The following is an 18,335-nucleotide window of genomic DNA, read 5'->3' as shown; positions in this document are numbered from 1 at the left end:
GGACAAGCTTTTTTTTAAAACAAGCCACGATCAAAAATTTGACTCAGGCCGTTACTTAGTCATTGCACAATCCAACTGATTTTGCTACCAATTTTGATTGACTTGGTACATCAAAAATTGATTACAAATTATCGGATTAAAAGTGATTTTAGAATTCGTTGAATCATTCAGCCTATTAAATAAATATTTGATTGTATTACGTCAAATAATTATGGTTTTATCTTGTCTGATTATGTACACTTTATTATTAATATTTATATATTTTCATGATCTAAAATTGATATCATGATATAATTTTATGACATTAATTATTAAATATTGAAGTGTAATTTTTATTGACCATTGTATGAGATATTCATGATTGTCATATATATATATATATATATATATATATTCATGTTTGTCTAGAGTTATTATTATTATCATATTAGTAATTGCAATCACATAAAAGAAATTCTAGAAATCATTAAATAGTGATTGAATTAATGATAATTAAATAACTCAAATTAATGAATAGAGAATATTGTTGGTTAGTTCTATATTCATAGGGTTTACTAATTTAGTAGCTGCCAAAGTGGCCTAGATTTGTAAAACTTGTGAATATAGAACTACATAAAAGAATTGTTAAAAGGGTAACATTAAGGTTGATAATATTCTCAATTGCAGTTATAATTAGGAGATTGAGACTAGCCCAAAGGAGAGTCACTTTCAAATAATTATAAACTGGGTAGGATAATGTAACTTATGTAATTTGACATATTAGAATTGAATATCCAAAGGTAACATGACTAGCTGAAAAATTGCATAAATTACTTTAGACCTACATAAGTGATTCTTGACGAGTGGACAATAGATATACCTAAGTTTTGCCCAAAGGAAAGACTTATGTGATATCAATAGTTCATCATAATTCTCAAAGCTTTGATATGTATATTGTTTATGCCTTTTTCTGTGTTACTTATGAGATCTTGTGTTAATACCTCTTAAGATCTGTCAAAAAGATAGATTGCTATCTAAGGTGGTTGGATTTAGAAGGGAGGCTATATTGACTCCTCCGACCTTCCTAGGATCTTACTTGGTTATTGACCAATGGACTCTTTAGTAACGTTACCCCAACGCTTAAAGTAAAATTTGGTTAAAGGTTGTTGAAGATCGACAAGCCACTTGCTGGCATTATTATGGTTGAATTAACAACAATGAAATATAATGGCCATCGAGGAGTTTAGGATCACATCCTCAATATGGCGACAAAGTTGCAAAACTTAAAACTTTAGGGATACAGGTTGATGAAACTTTCCTCGTGCAGTTTATTCTCAACTCACTTCCATCACAGTTCGGTGTATTCAAAATTCATTATAACACCAATAATGATAAGTGGAGTTTGAATGAGCTAACTAATATGTGTGTTCAAGAGGAAGTGAGGTTAAGGGAGGAAGGACGTCAAACTGCATTGGCTGTAACTCATGGAGCTATAAAGAAAAAGATGGGTAAGTTTGTAAAATCAAAGAAAAATCCGCCAAAGAAAAAGAATGAACTTGGGGAAGAAAATCTGGCTCAGAATGGTTTCACTGTCAAGTGCTACTTTTGTGGCAAGAAGGGACATGTGAAGAAAGACTGCAGCAAGTGAAAGGCTTGGTTCGAAAAGAAATATAAGAAATTTTCTTTTGTTTGTTATGAATCAAATCTTACTGAAGAATCTTCTAATACTTGGCGGATTGACTCTGGGGCCACGGTCCACATTACAAATGACATGCAGGGATACCTCTTAACCAGGAAACCAAAGGAAAGTGAAAGATTTGTCTATATGGGAAACCGTCTCAAAGCTGAAGTCGTAGCTGTAGGAACCTACCGACTGATCTTAGAGACGGGTTCGTCAGATGGATCTAGAAAACACTTTTTATGTTCCTTCAATTTCTAGGAATTTAGTTTCATTATCCAAATTAGATCGTGTTGGATATTCAGTTTTATTTAGTTGTGGAAAACTCAATTTAATGTTTAATTCAATAATAATTGGTTCTAATAATTTATGTGATTGTTTATATAAAATTACCTTAAATCATTAGTTTGCACAATCATTAGTAACTCTGCATTCGAATATTGGTTTAAAACGTGGTCTAATTAATGAAAAATCCTCAATCTTGTGACATAGATGGTTGGGGCATATCTCTAGAAATAGAATTGAAAAATTGATGAAGAATTGGATTTTGGAAAACCTAGACTTCACTGATTTTGAGATATGTGTGGATTGCATTAAAGGAAAGCAAACCAAACACACCAAGAAAGGCGCCACAAGAAGTAATGAGCTTCTTTAGATAATTCATACAGATATTTGCGGGCCACTCAACATTCCATGTCTTAGTGGTGAAAAATATTTTATTACATTTATAGATGACTTCTCACGTTATGGATATGTGTATCTAATTCATGAAAAGTCTCAGGTTGTTGACATCCTTGAGGTGTACATAACTGAAGTCGAGAGACAATTAGACAGAAAGGTTAAAATAGTGAGATTAGACAGGGGTGGTGAGTGTTATGGTAAATATGATGAGTCAAGCCAAAATCCTGGCCCATTTGCCAAATTCTTAGAAAAGAAAGGCATTTGTGCTCAATATACAATGCCTGGTACGCCACAGTAAAATGGAGTTGTTGAAAGGCGCAATCGTACACTTAAAGATATAGTTAGGAGTATGTTAAGTTACTCAATTGTACCTATTTCAATATGGGGTGAAGCTTTAAAGACTACAATGTATATCTTAAATAGGGTTCCTAGTAAGGTAGTCCCAACAACTCCTTTTGAGTTGTGGACTGGTAGGAAACCTAGTTTGAGACACTTACATATTTGGGGTTGTCCAGCAGAGGCAAGAATCTTTAACCCACAAGAGAAAAAGTTAGACTTAAGAACAATATCTGGATATTTCATTGGTTATCCAGACAAGTCTAAAGGGTACAAATTCTATTGTCCTAATCACAGTACGAGGATAGTGGAGACTGGTAATGCTAGATTCCTAGAGAATGGTGAAATTAGTGAGAGTGAGAAAACACGAGTGGTGAATTTCGAGGAAATTAGGGTGGATGTCCCAACATTTGACCCTTATCAAAAAATTGTTGTACCTCAGACTTTTTCACAGGCTGAGGGAAACGAACAACAAAATGCAAATCCTTCACCACCTCATGTTTCACCACTTCATGAAGATACCACCATTGAAAATATTGTAGAACCACCACAACCGGCAGTTCTAAGAAGATCTCAAAGGGAAAGAAAGCCTGCCTTTCCAAATGATTACATGGTGTATCTACAGGAATCTGATTTTGATATTGGGATTAACAAAGATCCAGTCTCATTTTCACATCCCATGAATAGTGATGATTCTTCTAAATGGGTCAATGCTATAAATGAAGAGTTAAAATCCATGGAACAGAATAGTGTTTGGGATCTCGTCGAATTGCCTAATAACTGCCAAAAGGTCGGGTATAAATGGGTCTGCAAGACCAAGCGTGATGCAAAAGGCAATATCGAACGATTTAAAGCCAAACTTGTTGCCAAGGGTTTTACTCAAAAAGAAGGCATAGACTATACAGAGACCTTCTCTCCAGTATCTAAAAAGGACTCGCTTAGAATCATTCTAGCATTGGTAGCTTATTATGACTTAGAGTTGCATCAAATGGATGTGAAAACTGCTTTTTTAAATAGGAATTTGGATGAAGAAATTTATATGGTGCAGCCAGAAGGATTTGCAAAGAAAGGTAAAGAACATTTAGCTTGCAAATTAAATCAATCCATATATGGCCTTAAACAAGCTTCCAAGCAATGGTATTTAAGGTTTAATGATACCATTATTTCTTTCGGATTTAAGGAGAATGCAGTTGATCAGTGCATATATCTGAAGGTTAGTGGGAGCAAGTTCATTATTTTGGTGCTATATATGGATGACATTTTGTTAACTAGTAATGACCATAGCTTATTGCATGAAACCAAGGAATATCTCTCCAAGAACTTTAAAATGGTTGATATGGGTGAGGCAAACTATGTTATTGTCATAGAGATCTTTAGGGATCGATCTCGAGGATTGCTACGACTATCTCAAAAAGGATATATTGATCATGTTTTGGAGAGATTCAATGTGCAGTTTTGTTTAGTTGGTGATGCACCCATCACGAAGGGTGATAAATTAAGTGAAAAACTGTGTCCAAGGAATGACTTTGAAAGAAAACAAATGAAGGACATTCCATATGCTTTGAGGCTACAAATCATGCTTTATGGTTGCGAAATTTCATCTCAGGACTTGGTGTTATTGACTCAATTGCCAGGCCGCTGAAGATATATTGTGACAATACCACAACAGTTTTCTTCTCTAAGAATGGAAAGTACTCTAGTGGTTCCAAACACATGGAAGTAAAGTACTTAGTTGTTAGAAAAAGAGTCCAGAAACAACAAGTGTTAATTGAAAACTTAAGCACCTCTCTTATGATTGCTGATCCATTCACAAAGGGATTGTCACCAAAGACATGCAAAGAGTATGTTATCAGGATGGGTCTTTTAAGCAACCCTTAATGTGTATGGTTAATCGTGAGTACTTATTTTTATTTGACACTATTTGCGCAATAATAATTTTGTTTCTATTTTTCCTGTTTCTTAAAGTGTGTGTACACATTAATTTGAATATTGATAAACAGGGAATGTCTTAACAAGACAAATTACAGGGGCCTTTCAGGAAAATAATTATATATCCCGATAAAGGACTGGGTTGGTGAAGGTTATCAAGGGTGCAGTGCATAGAAGGAAATATGACATAAATGTTATATAACCGCTATGACTCACATTGGTGATCTGAAACAATCACAGTATTATAGTTTCTATTATATCTGAACTTATTGGCTATTTTTAAAATTCATGATCACGTGTCAAAGTTTTTAGTGTGGAATCCAATGAGTCAAAAAATTTTATAAGTTGCATACTTTTTGGAAAAACTCATACTTGCATCATAATCGGCTTAATGGGCCAAGTGGGAGAATGTTTGATTTATTTTCTAGTGTGGCCCAATAGCCTACATTTTTTTATATGTTTTATTTTATTTGGACTCCATAATTAGATAAAGCCAATATTATATATAAAGTTCAGTAATTAGAATTTTAATATAATCACTCTTCTAAGATAAGAAGGAAACCTTAATGGATTAGGAATTTTTCTGATAGAGTTTATTTGGCCCTCTTCTCTCCTCTATATAAGGATGGGTGACTCCCCTTTCATATCATGAGTATTTTTCCATCACTTTAAGTTTTATAGTCATCCTAATTAAGAGAGACAGAGAGAAGAAGGTGAGCCAAGAATTCAAGATTCAACTATTAGGGGTATTTTCTCAACTTCTCTAATTCAATGGCTGACAAAGATATGTTCGTTTTATTCTTGAGTTGTATTGAATTCAAGATCCTGTTAAGTTTAATCCCGTATTATTATTATGGTTACATGTATTATTAATACTTACAAACACAATTTATTTTTATTTTTTTACTAATAAACATAACGCAAAATTATAAAATCATTTTTAATAATATGATAGGAACAACTTATACAGTAGAGAAAAATATATAACAAGGGTGGCGCCACTAGAAGGTAACTAAAAAAAATGTTAGTTCTAATACATGTATATACATATTAGTTTTAAATAAATGGGAAAAACTATGTATCATATGCATTTTATAATTAAAAAAAATGATATAATTTTATACTTTTTGGATCATAACTAAAAAAAATAAAAATAAAAAAGTTATAACCAAACAACACATGAGGCATAACTAAAGATATCATGAGTCATAACTAAAATAAAATCGTAACTCAAAAAGAAAATTTGTCATAATTAATAAAGAAAATGACATAATTTAGAGGTGCAGACAATACAGAGTGTGTATAGTAAAATTTTCCCAAATAAAGATGCTAGTTCTAAGAATAACATTGGTTAGTTTTGTAAAATGTTTTGAATACCCTATGCAACCCTAGTCACCTCTAAAAATATTTTTTGCACGCCTTGGTGCTACTACCTTATCACTTTGAAACAAAAAAAAACAAAGAAAAACAATTTTTTATTTTTTATTTTTAGATAGTTTATAGTGCAATTTAACATCCTCAAATTTGGCATCTTTAAAAACTAGGGTGTTCAAGCTATAGGCCTATTTTATAGACTTTTAAGGGTATAGATCAAGGGCCTTTTTGTTTAGAACGCATAATTTGCTTGGTCCATGAGGACAGTGCATTATTTGTACAAATTGTGCCCAACAAGCACTCTATCACTCTTTTCAAACGGTCATGGAGGTGAGTCAACCAAAACATATTCTCTCTCCTCTTTCTGTCTTTACATTTCCGTAAAAAATTTGGGCTTTGTTTGGAAGAGCTTTTCAAAGTTAATTCTACCGCTTGGTTTGAGGTAGGTGTTTGGTTATAATTTTTAAAAATTGATTCGACACCCACTTTTGCAAACACATCTACCCGATCATCCTCCCGGATGTCCCCTTGAACATCTGGCCAGTTGACCGGAACAATGTTCTTTTTTTTTTTTTGGCACCTGTTATTTTTATATTTTAAATAAAAAATATTTTCAAATTTTTTTAAATTTTTTTATGAGTTTTGAATAGAATTTTGAGTTGCGTGTTTGGTTATGAGTTATAAGTTTTTGAATCAAATATTATACGTCACATCAAAAATTTCAAACTCTTTTCAAAACTCATAACCAAACCAATTTTTCATACTCAAATCATATTTCCAAAACTCACAAACTCAAAATATAACTCTATTATCAAATCATAATTTTAAAACTCTACCAAACGCTACCTTGACCTCTGAAATCTCCAACTATTTACTCTCTACAGGTCTCTCTCTCTCTCTCTCTCTCTCTCTCTCTCTCTCATTTTGATCGTCTAGTTTATGGCTGATGTATTCGAATCGTAATTGTCCAAGTTCACCACTCCTCTAAGAAATTTTTTGGGCGACACCGTTGGAAAGAGGCGTCACACCACAAAGAATGGATTGCTCTCTCTCTCTCTCTCTCTCTATATATATATATCTTCTCGTCGCTTGTTGTTTTGACAATGACAAGAAAATTGAGAAGAAAATCGTCGATACTGTTGGGAGATGTATGAGTTTGCTCAAGCTATCTAGATGCTAATCGTCAATTGTATTTTTCTTGGTTTCAGTATTGGATTCGCAGATTAGGTAACTTATTTTCTATATTTCTTTATAATATGTTTTTTGATCTTATTTTGTGTAAAGTTGTTCTTTGCTTTAGATCAAGAGATTTTTTGGGTGAATAAATCATAAATAAAAGACAGAATTTACAAGAATACAAGGGGCATGCCCCATGCCCTAACCCAACAAAAACTAAATACATAGCTACTGACAAAAAAAAAATTGTACCTGCACAAACAAACATCAACTAAGGTCATGTTTGTTTGGATGGACATGGGCTTAGGATTGGATTAATAATCCAAGAAAATTATTAATCCGATGTTTGGTTAAAAAATTAAAGTACGGATTAACAATCCTTTCGGATATGATGTCCCACATTTGATGGATTATTCAATCCCACAAAGAGGGGTGGGATATAAATTGGGGGATTAGCCAAAGTCTGGATTAACTCTTCAAATGACCAAATTAACCCTCACTATGTATCATATTTGTTGATTATTTTATTCTACAAACTTCACTTCTTCGACATCGCAACCTTCACTTCTTCGACATTGCTGTGATGGGATGAGAGTCTTCAAAGTTCATCGCCGAGCTTGAGCCACTGATCACCGATTTAGAGCCACCATTTACAAATCTAGAGCAACTGTTCATCGATTTGGATCCACCATTTGTTGATTCGTTGATCTCAACAAATTTCAGTGAGTAATTTTTTTTTTTTTTCCCGTTGATGTTCGGTTTGAATTAAGGTGCTATTACATGGTTTGATTTGCTATGAATCTTTGTTTTACATTATTGCTCTTTCTCTCTCTTCATCTTCATAGATCCATATCTAGGGTTATGAGTTTTTCACTCACATTGAAATCTCAGATTTGTTGATTGTGAGTTCATATTGAAATCTCAGATTTGTTGAAATCTCAGATTTGTTGATTGTGAGTTCATATTATTGATTGTGAGTTCATATTGAAATCTCAGATTAGGCAAAGTTTGGACTATGTTGCTTGCTATTGGATGACAAAGTTGAATGCTATAATACGTTGGTAACTGTCATCAGTGCTGAGTGTTCTTGGGGTTTGAAATGTTAAATCCTCTGTGTTCATACATGGAAATTGCTGATAGCCTTTTCATTTTCATGACATGAAAATTGCTGATAGATAGGTTAGGAATTTGCTGATAGATCCTCTGTGTTAAATCCTCTGTGTTCATAAATCCTCTGTGTTAGATCCTCTGTGTTGAATCCTCTGTGAAATGATAGATCCTCTGTGTTAAATCCTCTGTGTTCATACATGGAAATTGCTGATAGATAGGGTAGGAATTTTTATTGATTTGAATGGATTTAAAACTGGACTTAGCTTCTTCTATTTTTCTGTTTTCTTTTTATCGATACAAATTAATTGGACTTGGATTTATTTTATTTTTTTTTAAATTAGCAAAAAGAAATATATTGATGTAAAAATCAGTCTGGACTTAGAAGCTGTTCGAATTGGATCTTGAATTAAACCTAATAAGCTTTGCAACATCAAATATGGTCCATAAATTAGTACACAGCCAGCAAGATAACCCAAAAAAAATAATTCATGCACACATACACACAAAACCAAATAAAGACCTATGGAAGTTGATGAGAAAAACCAAATCATCACCAATCTGTGTTCCAATTGAGATATACAACAAAGAAAATCAATAAAATGGTAGCAATCTGCTTAAGGTAAATAATGCAAGAAATATGTTTTAATGTACCAAAGAAATGTGAAATCCCAAGTGCCAATCCATTAGAGATGCATCATTAGTTGACATGCGTGCAAACTTTTCAAGCATATCTGAATGAGATGAGTCATGTTCTGTGTCCCTGTCTTCCTGCCTTGAGAAAAAACAAACACCACATACCCAATTTCAATCCTACTCCCCAAAACCAATAAGTCAAAAAACATACAATAATAAAGATAAACAAAAAGAGTTAAATGGAAAATGTTCAACTAGTCAATCACTACAACAAAGTGAGGGAAAGGAGTCAGCTTTTATCTACAGAAAAGTAGAGTAAATTCTCAAAGTTCCCTTGTTCATAATTTCTTACATCTCTATGTATGTGAACTTAGATAGCCATCACAAGAGGCACAATAGGACAAAAGAACATAAGGTCCATGACATTATGCCTCTCCAAATTGTATATAGTAAGAACTAAGAACATTAGATGCTGATCCTTTTTTTCCTGCTACTTTTCACTTTCTTCCTCATTTTCATTCTCAATTTTCTTTTATTGTTTCTACTTAAATATCGTTTATCTTGTGCTTCTCCTTCAAATTCTAAAGCACCAACAAGAAAGCCAAAAAAAAAAAAAAAATTGATTTTATTCATATAAGTTACCCACAAACAAGAAAAGCATGAAGGCCTGTTTGCATTTGGAATCGGGAGGAAATCACATAAAAATTCATTATTATCTGTTACCTGCTAATGAAAAATTCTCCATGCTGGTCATTAAGAATCCCATAAACCATCCAGGAAGCAAGTTGATTATACATGACCTGGTGCCCATGCCAAAGAAGCCTATGCTTTCAGGAAACCAAAACAAAAATAGTTTGGTTATTATTTTGTATCTCAATAAATATTATGTCTGCATTTCATAAACGACTAAAGTATAATTAACACAATACTACTCCATTGGGCTTTTAAGAATAAGTCATTTAGTCTGTCCCAGAAAAAGACCACTGGTTAAATCAACACTTATCACTAATCATATCACAGTAAATTTACGTTTGAAGTCCAAGATTAAGAAATTGAACCAGACAAAGACTGTAAAAACTATGCATCAAACACAATTTCAGAAATCTACCACTACTATTACATTTGAAGCATAGTATTAGTAACATGTTAAAACCTTGTTTAAAAATAAATTCTCCCATTCCATAGTCCAACTGAAGAACATCACTAACAGGTCAATTTAGTCACACAGATTATGGTCTGCTAATTTGACATGATGGTGATGGGTCCTAATTTAAACTAGTAATTCCTGATTGTAACATTTTTTACATATGGCTGAAATTGTAAGAAAGCATGTCTATATGGAAAGATCTAGGAGTTGCATTATTCTTGGATTCACGTAGCTCAGGCATGCTACAGGGCTCAAAGAGAAAATATGTTTCCTCTATATTGGACGATACCAGTATGTAAAACACTAAACCACAGTATGAGAGGCCTTGTGCATAGGTACACGGTAATTTTTTTTGTAAGGAAAATGCATATAACATAAAAGTCAACAGTGACCCACTTTTAGCTGAAGACAACTATTGCTGAGCAATAGAAATTTTCATTTCTACTTTTAATTCGCTTCTATATGGATATCACAGCTATAAAAATGCATCACTTTTCCAATGTGTCAAAGAACATGGAACAACATATACATTTCATCAAAATTCTTTTTTAACAACATATACTTTTCCAGTGACGTATAGCCATGTCTTATTAATTAGTCTGGACTTAGAAGCTGTTCGTATAGCCATGTCTTATTTCCAAGGTAACTGTTGCGCATCTTATTAGGTTTAATTCAAGATCCAATTCGATAATTTAAATCGTTTATATTTTAAAAGATATTGAGTAAAACATACCTGCAAAAAGGGAAAAACTAGGCTTATTATATTACTAATGAATTGAGTTACTAATGAATCCCAATTTAAGAATATATTTATAGAGATTATTATGCTCATATGTTCTACATTATTATTATTTTTTTTTGTTTTGTTAATTTTTTTTTTTTGGAATTATGAAGTTTTCTTGTACTCTAATATATTAATGTGCATCACTATTTGCATAGATGGAGTACAATTTCGATGGTTTTGGAAATGAGAGTAATGAGGAGCTTGAGCTATACGTAGTGTTGCAAGTTGTAATGCAAGAATTGTACACCTTATGCGTTGTAGCATATATTGCCATTGAAATTGTCTTGAAGAGGTACATTCATAAGTATCCTCGTACCGTTATTCGAGGGCCCAATCGATTGCAAGAACAAATGGACCACATTAATCGGCTAGTGAGAGAAAGCGACATTACATGCATTGAACAACTTCGTATGGATAGGCGTTGTTTTATGACGTTATGCCATATGGTTCGTACAATAGGCGGGTTGGGGCATTCAAAGCATGTTACCTTAGAAGAGAAGATGGCCTTGTTCCTCTATGTCTTGGCACATGACTTGAAAGTACGAAAACTTAAGTTCAATTTCTTTAGGTCCGGAGAGACTGTAAGTCGACATTTCAATGATGTCCTAAAAGCTGTGTTGCGCCTTCAAGGCCACTTACTTAGGACACCAAATCCTATAACACAAGCATGCACTGATCCAAGGTGGAATTGCTTCCAGGTAAATGTAGTTTGTAAAACATTTAATAAAATACATTACACATTTTTTTTTTTTACAATTCATAATTATTACAATGTCTTCTATGTATTAGAATTGTCTTGGAGCACTTGATGGAACCTATATTAAAGTCCGTGTACCAGTGGTTTACCAAGCACGGTATAGAACGCGGAAGGGGGAGATTGCTACCAATGTTCTAGGAGTTTGCTCTCAGGACATGAACTTCATATATGTGTTGCCGGGGTGGGAAGGGTCAGCTGCAGACTCTAGGGTTTTGAGGGATGCGATTAATCGACCCAATGGCTTACGAATTCCAACTGGTAATTAATAAATAATTAACTTTGCTTGATGGAATTACTAAGTTTTATTTAATAATAGATTCTAATATATAACATCTCATACAGGGTACTACTACCTAGTAGATGCCGGGTATACAAATGGACAAGGATTCCTAGCACCTTATCGAGGCCAACGATACCATTTGTCTGTTTGGCGAGCAGGGGCCACTCCAACTAGTTATCAAGAATTTTTTAATATGAAACATGCATCAGCTCGAAATGTCATAGAAAGGTGTTTTGGTTTGTTGAAAATAAGATGGGCAATACTTCGTTGTGCATCATACTACCCCATTAGAACTCAAAACCGTATTATCACAGCATGTTGTTTGTTACACAACCTCATTCGTCGAGAGATGCCGGTTGACCCAATAGAAGAGAGGCTAAATAATGACATAGAAGATCAACCTCAATTGGGAGATGATTTTGTTGACACCGTTGAGACATCTAATGAGTGGACTGGGTGGCGGGATACACTTGCAATGCAACTATATAACAATTGGTTGGCTAGTAGGGAGGCATGAAAATGATAGTTTCAATATTTGTAAAAGTACTTATTACAAGTATGATGTAGTTTCATTTGATTTGTACTTGGAACTTGTATTAGCTTGTGGATGTTGAACCATGTTTTGCAAAAATTGTATGGTTTTTGTTGGTGATTGCATATTTTTTAAGTGACGATATTTTTGTCTCATGGATTTGTTACATGCATGTATGGGTATGAAATTTTTTGATTATTAAATCCATTTATGTATTGACTTGTTTTGGAACATTAACAGGTTGATAATCATATAATGGAGACTAACATGCACACTTTTCTTTGTTCTTCTTTGCTAGGCATGGATAGTGAAGTGTCTAGTTCTCGTAAAAAAGTAAAAGAGAAAGTTGATCCGTCAAAACCAAGGCGATTGTGGAGCCCACGAGAAGAGCAATGCCTTATTAATGCCTTGATGCACATTGTCAACAATGGAATGAAACAGGACAATGCCTTCAAGGCCGGCTACCTTATGAAATTAGAAGAGAAATTGTTGGAGATGCTACCCGGGACAAACCTCCGCGGCACTCCCCACATCGAATCAAAGATAAAGATATGGAAGAAGCACTACAACTGTGTAGCAGGAATGCTTGGTACTAGTGGTTTTGGATGGAATGACACCGAAAAAAGAATTGATGTTGAGAGTGATAGTGTCTGGGAAGCATATGTTCGGGTAAAATACTTTCTTTTAAGTTACTTTGTATAAGTTATTAATTTTTTAATTCATTTTTCTTTAATCTTAAGTTGGAGATATTAATTGAAATTAGTTATTGTAGAGAGAGAGCGATGCGAAAAATCTACGAAACAAAAGTTTTCCGTATTTCGACTCATGGATCCACATATTTGGTAAGGATCGAGCTACGGGGGAGTTTGCTGAAGGGCCTGCTGATGCAGTTGATGCTATAAATGCTGAGGAAGAATTGTTGTTCAATAGTCTTGCAGATGATGGCACATTTCTTGAACATATGGGTATTAGTAGTCATATCGGCGAGGGAATAAATTGCTCCAGCTCATCAAGTCAACGACCACCTGAAAGTTCTACAAAAAAGAATGACAACAAGAAGAGGCCTAGAGGCAATGATGATGTAGTGGAAGGGTTGTCTATGATTGCTAACAAGTTGGGTGAGGTATTTTCTGCCACCAATGAAAAGTTGGATTTCATTGGTCGAAGAATGGGTTATGAACATGATCTCGCATCTAAACGGGCAAGTTTGAATGATGAACTCATTAAGTTGCCAATTGCTCTTGATGAAAGGCTAGATGCTTGTGAGATCATATCACAAAGTGCTCAAAAGCTCGACATGTTCTTCAGCTTGACACATGATGACAAACTAAGGTGGGTGATGAGGTTGCTACGTAGGAGTGCTCCATGATAGACTCGTGGCTCTTTTATGTCCTTCTACGTACTTAGTTTTTTTTATTACTCTAATGCATGTAATAAGGACTTGACTTTTTGCTACTTTTTTTTGTTGAACTACTCATATTTTGCTACTTCATGTTGCAATATGCTACTTGGAATGCTTATTTTGAAATGATGAATGGTAGATTTATATTTCTACAATTTCATAGTTGCATGATTTTTGATATTTTTTTGTTCGAAAAAAAAGAGTTAAATTTTGTTTAAATAAATGCCTTTTTGAATTTGGGCAGTGAATGGTTGAATGATTAAAATAACAGGGCATATTTTTTAATGATTACTTGTGTATATATGAATTTTATAGTTGACTGATTTTTGATTTTTTCTATTAAAAAATAAGTGGGGGTTAAATTTTGTTCAAATAAATACTTTTTTGAATTTGAACAATGAATGATTAGATGATTAAAATAGTAGTGTATTTTTTAAAATGGTTGCTTATGTATATATAAATTTTATAGTTGAATTATTTTTTATTTTTTATTTTTTCTATTAAAAAAATGGGTTAAATTTTATAGGGGTATCATGGTCAATATATTGGATGTCCCACATCTTGTCATGTCCTATCCATTCAAATCTCCTTAAACAAACATCGGATTGGATAATATTTTATTAATCCTTCCTTATAATCCTAACTCAATCCAAACATAGGATAGGATACACAATCCAAAGGATTCATAGTCCTAGGACTAATAGTCCTAGGAATGCTAATCCAATCCAATCCAATCCGCCCAAACAAACATGGCCTTAGTTCCGTACATCACTTTGCTCCACACTATAAATCAAAGAGTCAATGGATCTATGACAACAGAGGCCCACAAAGTGACCAAACAGAGGCCAATGATTATTTAAGTCCCCTAAGGCGTGAGACTCCCGTGGTGGTACTTACAAAACATATTTATTTATAAAGTCATAGTCAAATATTTTCAAAAATTTAAACAAACATATCCATGAGTTTCATTTTAAACAAATAGAGTTCAGAAATTAATCCATGTAATTGAAATACTAATATAACTTATAAAACATAACTTGTATAAAATAAATTATGATAAGTCAAAACATACATAAAATATATTATGGTAACTCAAGGTATAATATAACTCACCTTAATTTTAATACCTTACTCTTTCTTTCTACTATCAAAGACCTTCTTTACTTCTAATATTCTATTTCCCCCTTCTCTGTTTGCTTTCTCCTTGTTCTTGTTCACAATCCACCTCCTTTTATACTAGGTGCACTACTTGCTCAGCAAGTTTGGGTGCCACATTGCCGCACCAGGTGACCTCTCTACATTAGGTGCATCATTATATTCTAGACTTGAAGGTCATTACTTCAATGGATAATTACTAGTTTTTTTTTTTATTATTTATTATTATTATTTCTATACAATGACCGTGTTGTAAATAAATTACACTTTATTTTATTTTATTCTTACAAAATATTTAATTAAGCATTCAAAGTTTTTCTCATTTATAATTAAATAATACTAATATAAAATTTAAAGGACAACTTAAATTTTTGGATTGTTACAAAAATATTTTTCATATAATTACAAATTGTTAATTTATTTAATGATTTACTTATTAATAAAATTGGTCATTCGTTATGCGAGTATAATTTATGTATTAATAAAATTAATTATTTGCATATATATGTATTTTCTTTTGCTTCTTTATTAGTTTAGTGAATTATTTTAGTAGTTTTTTTAGATGAGAGAATTATCTTAATATTTGTTTTATATTTATCTGTTGAAAAAAATATACACCATAATTTCTTTTTTTAATAAATTTAGAAGAAATATTAAAGACTTATAAATTCACCCAAAATAATATGATAATAAAATTGGAGTCTACATCATTAGTTATATAACAAATCAAAAAATAATACATACTATAATATATAATTCTATTATATATCTAATTATTTATTCTATTCAATTTAATAGAGCAATATTTTAATTTTTAAAAAATTATCACTACAACATTTTCTTAGTTTAGTGACATTTGAAAGTGCCACAAAACTATTCTTTTAATGACATTTTTTGGTCCTGTGGCATTTTGAACAAGTGCCACTTCTATCGGTGCCACGGTAGATACGAGTGCCACGGTAGATACTTGTAAGTGTCACTGCACCATCATGGCTAAAAACTTTCAATGACATTTTAATGTCATGGTAGATATTATTTGTGGCACTATCAACGCCATTAAAAAAGGAGTTAGTGACACTTATAAGTGTCATTACACCATCAAGACTAAAACCTTTCAGTGACACTTTAATGTCATGGTAGACACTATTCGTGACGCTATCAAATGTCATTCATGACGATAATTCGTTGTAGAACAATTTGATCCGCTCTTGCAGAGACTCGAACCGCCAACCTCCCACACCATAAACCTTATACACCATACTCTCCCCACTACACCTCTATAGCAGCATATGATTATATATGCAACATATATTATTTATATAGTACATACATCTATATTAATATAAAAGTATATGTATAAACATAATTATTTTATTGAACATAATTTATGTAAAATAAACTATTTACTAGTAAAATAAAAAAAGACCACTTTTGGCGACTAAAAATATTTTTTGGTTGCCAATTCTATACTTTTGGCTGCTAATTGTTTTTTAGTTGCTAAAAAACTTAACTTTTGCCGACCAAAATCAGATTTGGTCACCGAAAATGCACTTTCAACTACCAAAATTTTGGTCGCCAAAAAATTTAATTCCCGCCTTAGGATTTTAGTTTTCCTGCGCTAAAAATAACCACTTTTGGCGACTAAACTTATTTTTTAGTGGTCAATTATAGACTTTTGGCTACTAAAATTTTTTTAGTCACCAAAAAGCTTTACTTTTGGCTACTAAAATTTTTTTAGTTGGTAAAACCCATATAATCAGTGACCAAACTTTTTTTGGTCAGGAAATTAGTCGCCGAATATGTTTTTTCCTGTAGTGTATATTGAGTTTAATTTATTTATTTTTAATCATTTACTGCATTGTAAAAATTTTAAAAATATATTAGCATTTTTTGTTTTTTCAAAAATGTTATTATAAGCTTGGAAAGTTTTTGACTTAGTGGCATTTCTCAAAATGGTATAAAATATTTGTTTATGAAACTTTTCACCTAAGTGCCATAAAAAGTAATTTGCACTTACCTAGTGTCCTGACAGTTTTTAAAAAACGCTATTGCTACTAAAGTTTAGTGGCATCTGTTGGTAAATGTCATGAACATAATTTTTTGTGTCATTATTTTATAAAATGCCATAAAATTGACGTAACATTTCTTTATTGAAATGCCACTAGAGCCTTATATGTTTGTGGCTTTGTGGCATTTATCTAAATGTGTCACCAAATATTATTTTTGTGGCATTTTCTAAAAACATGCCACTAGTATAGTGTCACTAAAGTGTGTTTTTGTTATAGTTTTGTGACACTTGTTCATTGAAATGTCACTAGAGCCTTTTATGGTTATCGTTTTGTGGCATTTTTCAAAAACGTGCCACTAAATATCATTTTTGTGGCATTTTCTAAAAATATGCCATTAGTGTAGTGCCACTAAAGTATGTTTTTTTTATAGTTTTGTGACACTTGTTCATTGAAATGTCACTAGAGCCTTTTATGTTTGTCGTTTTGTGGCATTTTTCAAAAACGTGTCACTAAATATCATTTTTTGTGACATTCTCTAAAAATATGCCACTAATATAGTGCCACTAAAATATGTTTTTGTTATAGTGTATCAAAATACAAAATTTAAATATATTATATTAATAATTCGTGCCTGACACTGGCCTTCTTAAACTTGTATATATATATTAGTTTGGCACTGAGTATCTGTGCTTCTCTTCTAGTTAATAGACAATTACAATAAAACAAATAAATTAGGGTATATTATATTAAACTCCCTTAATATTTGAAAAATACATAAATTTGACATAATTATATTATACTTCTTTAGACTTTAATTCACATAACTATGACTCACTATGTCATTAGCTAATTGTATAGATTAAAAAAATATATCTATATAATGAAGTAGGACGATTTTTAAATTTTCAATATATTTTTATCCTATTAGAACATTTGGATATCTCAAATATGTTCAAATTATAAAACAATGGCTGAGATATATCTTTAAAAATGTCCTACATGTACATTTTTTACTTTCCTGCTTCTGTTTCTTATTTTTCATTTTCCCACCCATCATTCCATGATCCCATAATTCCACCTTTCCTCCTCTTTTCTTTTTATTTTTTTATTTTCTCCCATTTTTATTTTTCTCCCTGTTTGTTTTTTTTTTTTATTTGCAACTTTTTGTTCACTTATTTTTATTCATATTATATGGAAAAAGTCTGTGATCCTAAATTAGGAACCAGATTTTATTGTGTGTAGTGGAGATTAAATTAATGAATTTTATAGTCCACAAATTAAATGAATTTGAATAATTAATTATTATTTTTAAATATATTGAATACTTGATAGACTTCATAAATTTAGACCTCATATAAATCTTCAACATCTAT

The 18,335-nt window shown here is 32.2% G+C and overlaps 1 protein-coding gene across 2 annotated transcripts; it reads left to right on the top strand.

Moving 5' to 3' along the window:
- The first annotated feature begins 6,888 nt into the window (after positions 1-6,888).
- Positions 6,889-13,953, top strand: LOC145790772 (uncharacterized). Of its 2 annotated transcripts, none has more exons than XM_082869450.1 (5): positions 6,889-7,204; positions 10,983-11,525; positions 11,617-11,842; positions 12,695-13,065; positions 13,169-13,953. In XM_082869450.1, exons 2-5 carry the CDS (start codon positions 10,983-10,985, stop codon positions 13,763-13,765), a joined length of 1,737 nt encoding a protein of 578 aa, XP_082725576.1. In that variant the 5' UTR covers positions 6,889-7,204; the 3' UTR covers positions 13,766-13,953. The 2 variants fall into 2 exon arrangements, with proteins under 2 accessions (XP_082725576.1, XP_082725575.1); XM_082869449.1 differs by lacking the exon at positions 6,889-7,204 and adding an exon at positions 7,687-7,875.
- Positions 13,954-18,335: the final 4,382 nt, after the last annotated feature.

The sequence above is a fragment of the Camellia sinensis genome, chromosome 5 (assembly GCF_055761805.1).
Source record: "Camellia sinensis isolate YWXY chromosome 5, ASM5576180v1, whole genome shotgun sequence".
Classification (NCBI taxonomy): domain Eukaryota; kingdom Viridiplantae; phylum Streptophyta; class Magnoliopsida; order Ericales; family Theaceae; genus Camellia; species Camellia sinensis.
This window is presented reverse-complemented; position numbering and strand designations above follow the sequence as displayed.

Bases quoted from the DNA above. Each gene is read 5' to 3' on its own strand.
- LOC145790772 (XM_082869450.1), top strand. From the start codon at position 10,983: ATGGAGTACAATTTCGATGGTTTTGGAAATGAGAGTAATGAGGAGCTT. The intron at 11,843-12,694 runs GTAATTAATAAA...CTTCTTTGCTAG, and splicing joins TGGCTTACGAATTCCAACTG to GCATGGATAGTGAAGTGTCT. The intron at 13,066-13,168 runs GTAAAATACTTT...TAGTTATTGTAG, and splicing joins TCTGGGAAGCATATGTTCGG to AGAGAGAGCGATGCGAAAAA.